The sequence below is a fragment of the Ictidomys tridecemlineatus genome, chromosome 1, assembly GCF_052094955.1.
Source record: "Ictidomys tridecemlineatus isolate mIctTri1 chromosome 1, mIctTri1.hap1, whole genome shotgun sequence".
In the NCBI taxonomy this organism is placed as follows: Eukaryota; Metazoa; Chordata; class Mammalia; order Rodentia; family Sciuridae; genus Ictidomys; species Ictidomys tridecemlineatus.
Genome location: NC_135477.1, coordinates 187,638,940 through 187,642,619, shown reverse-complemented (window position 1 = coordinate 187,642,619; position 3,680 = coordinate 187,638,940). Strand labels below are relative to the sequence as shown.

The window sequence follows — 3,680 nt, the reverse complement described above, 5'->3', positions numbered from 1 at the left end:
GTACAGAATTCTTGTTGTGTGGGCATAGCAGTGGTGACCTTTCTTCTCCATCTTACAGATATTAATTGCCAATATTTTAACTTATATCTAAATAGTAATGTTATTATTTGTCTTTTTTGGAGCCCCTATAAGTACTTTGTGCAAATTCCCAGAGCATACATATAGTAAAGAACATCAAAAATAAATTAATGGACAGAAATAAAATATCCTAGGTAAGGAAACAAACTCTGAAGGCATATGCTAAAACTTACATTTTGTGTGACATTAGGAACAATATTTACTTTTCCTTTTCTTCATTTCTTCATCTAGAAAGCAAGCGGTGATGTCAACAGCACTTACAATTTGAGACTGTTGCAGATACAGACATTGCTTCACATGGAGCACAGCAAACAACATATTCTCAAAAATTATATATCTCAATGCAAATGACTCAATTATTAACTACCAAAGATGCTGACATATAGACTTAACTTTCTCCTTATTCACTAGTAATGTAGTGAATATCACAATATATTTAAAATGTCAATAAATTCAGGAACTCAGACTCATCTTGAACAGAAGGACCAAGTTTGGTGGTGTTTAATATTTTCACATTTTCCCAGCCACATTTTCAAGCTTCCCTTGACTTCGCTGTTCCTCAGGCTATAGATGAGGGGATTCAGCATAGGGGTGAAGATGCTATAAAAGGCTGACACCACCTTATCGTGGTGAGCTGACCTGTAGGATTTGGGTCTCATGTAGATAAAAATGGCAGCTCCATAAAAGAGCCCCACCACAGCCACATGTGAGGAGCAGGTGGCAAAGGCCTTCTTTCGGGCTTCTGTGGAGCGCATGTGGAGGACAGCAGCCAGGATGAGACTGTAGGAGGTCAGGATGAGGCAGAAGGGCACCAGGAGCATCAACACACAGCAGATGTACATGACATTCTCAAAGACAGATGTGTCAGCACAAGCCAAGCGCACCAGCGTGGGGGCCTCACAGAAGAAATGGTCTATCTCTCGCCTGCTGCAAAACGGGAAGCTCAGGGCAACAACTGCCTGCATCAGCCCGTCAGCTGCTCCCAGGAACCAGGACCCCACGGTCATCCTCAGACACAGTGGCCAGCTCATGAGCATGGGATAGCGCAGAGGGTGGCATACAGCCACATAGCGGTCATAGGACATGGCTGCTAAGAGGAAGCACTCCCCACCGCCCAGAGTTGGAAGAAAGAAGATCTGCAAGCCACAGCCAGCAGTGGAGATAGACTTGATTCCAGTCAAGTAGTCAGCAGCCATTTTGGGCACTGTGGTGGAGACCAGCATTATGTCCATGAGGGACAGTTGGCTCAGGAGAAAGTACATAGGCGTGTGGAGCCGGAGGTCCTGTTGAATCAGGAGAATCATGAGGGCATTGCCCACCAGAGAGCTGATGGCTATTGCCAGCACCACTGTGAAGAGAAAGAGGTGGAGTCCTGTGTGCTTGAAGAGTCCTAGGAGGATGAAGTCAGAGGTGGTGTTGCTCTTCTCCATAGTCTCAACCATGGTAAACTGTGGAAAAACAGAGAAGGAAGGGCATATCACCCAATCTCAGGGTGACCGCAGAGCCCTGCACCTGGACAGGCATGAAATCCAGGGTCCTGGTGCAAAGCCCTGACTCTCGCTGGACTGGCTTCCCTTGGCTTGTCACTCCTCTTCTTCATAGCTTATATCCTACTTTCCACTGAGGTCGTATGTGTGCTTCACCCAGGATAGTAATGTCAAAATGGATCAAAATATCCAAAGTTGTTAAGTATTATGTAGTGGTCAAGAGTGGTCAAAAATAGTATTACTATTTCTATATTTCTTGGACCACTAGTTTTTTTTTTTTCTGTGTATACAGAAACCAAAATGAGTCAGTTGAGGAAAGAAATAGTTAGACGTCCGCCATTTAGATTTATTGGTGTTGTAAATGGTTTGTGTTCAACTTTAGGAAACCTACCTGATTTCAAATTAGGCTCATCTTAAAAATAAACATGAAGTTATATTTATTTTACTGAGCATTCCAAGGGGCCACAGATAGAAATATACATTTTATAAAGGAAATTCTTCTTTTGAACATTAGTAGTATCTAAAGTAATTGATAGTTTCATCCTTCCTCATGTTAAGTGATCTTTTACTTCCCTCATATTTGGCCCAGATATTCTCATTTATTTCCTCCTGCTCTAGAGCCTCCAGTGTTTGCACACCACCCCTTCTATGAGATAAAATATTCTTCCTGAGGTAGGTTTGGGCTTGTGATCTGTCCTGCACAGCATGCTGCTGCATCAGACCCTGCCACAGGCCTGGAGAGACAGCCACCTGGGCAGCTCTGATGTTGATCAATGCTCCACTGTACTGAGGAGGGCAGGTAATAGGGATGAGGATCCCTATTAGTCACAAAGAATCAAATAGATTCAAAAAGAAAAATCCGACATGGTTTAAATACCTAAATTCATATTTGCAAATCTACTTATTAGAACTGATAAAAGATTTCAGTAAACAAGCAGGATCCAGGGTCAGTATACAAAGATCCGTACCTTTCCCTTTCATGGAGAGTGGATGTGATGGGAAGGTAATGGCAGCAGGCCTGTTCAGAACAGCTGTGAGAAAAGGAACACCTGTAAAAGAAATTGAGAAAGAAACGAATGAACAGACAAAAACAAAAAGATCCCCTATGATTTTAGACTAAAAAAATAATATAGTCAAAATGTCCACCCTACTCAAAGTGGCCCTTAGGTTCAATGTAGTCCCCTTCCAAATACCAAGGATGTGCTCATAGAAAAATTATCCTAAAATGGATTCACAAAGGACCCCGAAGAACCACAAAAAATATGAGGAAAAAAATAATGAAATAAAATAAAAATAAAGGCATTATAGTACCTGATTTTTAAATTGAATAAATAAATTCACTTTTTTTATAGATACAGTCAAACTTACTAAGTCCACAAAAATGAGAACAGCTTCCTTTGGAAGGTTTAGCAGTAGAAAGTTGTTACACATTGAGCAAAAGAAATATGTGTTGACTTTTTACAATTGTTTTAACTCCCTACTAAAAATAAAACTTATAAACTCATAAAGACCAAAAAGAACAAATAGCTCTAAAGAGCCAATCCCTTCTTTATTAGAAGAAAAATGCACAAATGCACCCATTTTTACCCACCCAGGATCCGAGACCTCTCTCTGGCAAGCACAGCTCAAACTGATTTCATTTGAAGCTTTAAATTCATGAAAATATCTGAGCTCATTCTGTCCTCGGTTACTACACACACAGAAAGGGTGAAGGTGCTCTTTGATCTGGGGGGTCTGATGTTGTCAGCACTCTGATGCTGTGATGGTAAGAGGGCAGGCAGGACAGCGACCTCACACACAGGTGGTTTGTGTCAGGGACCCACAAAAGGGCAGTGCCACATCCACCATAGAAGCATTCAGATGAGTAGACACAACACACGGTAGAACCTGCATCTCTAGAAGGCTTGACAAGCACTGGATGTCAGGGAAATGAATACTGTATGCGAAAATTGGGCAAAACAGGAAAAGACTTTGTGGACCAGGTCTCTGCAAGAGGGTTGGCTTGTGGCTCAGTGTGCGTGGCCCCTTGTTGTGCCTGCCACCTACCGAGCCACTGTCTGTTGGCTGCACAGCCTTCCCTGCAACTGCAAGCTACAGCCCAGTGGTCCTGTGGCT

At 42.3% G+C, this 3,680-nt stretch overlaps 1 protein-coding gene across 1 annotated transcript; it reads right to left on the bottom strand.

The window, feature by feature from the left end:
- Positions 1-545: 545 nt before the first annotated feature.
- LOC101968894 (olfactory receptor 2T33-like) lies at positions 546-1,511 on the bottom strand. Its single transcript, XM_021721413.3, has one exon. It carries the CDS (start codon positions 1,506-1,508, stop codon positions 546-548), a length of 963 nt encoding a protein of 320 aa, XP_021577088.3. The 5' UTR covers positions 1,509-1,511.
- Between the last annotated feature and the right edge of the window lie 2,169 nt (positions 1,512-3,680).

What these genes read in the sequence shown, in the direction of transcription:
- LOC101968894 (XM_021721413.3), bottom strand. Translation starts at nt 1,508, where the DNA reads ATGGAGAAGAGCAACACCACCTCTGACTTCATCCTCCTAGGACTCTTC.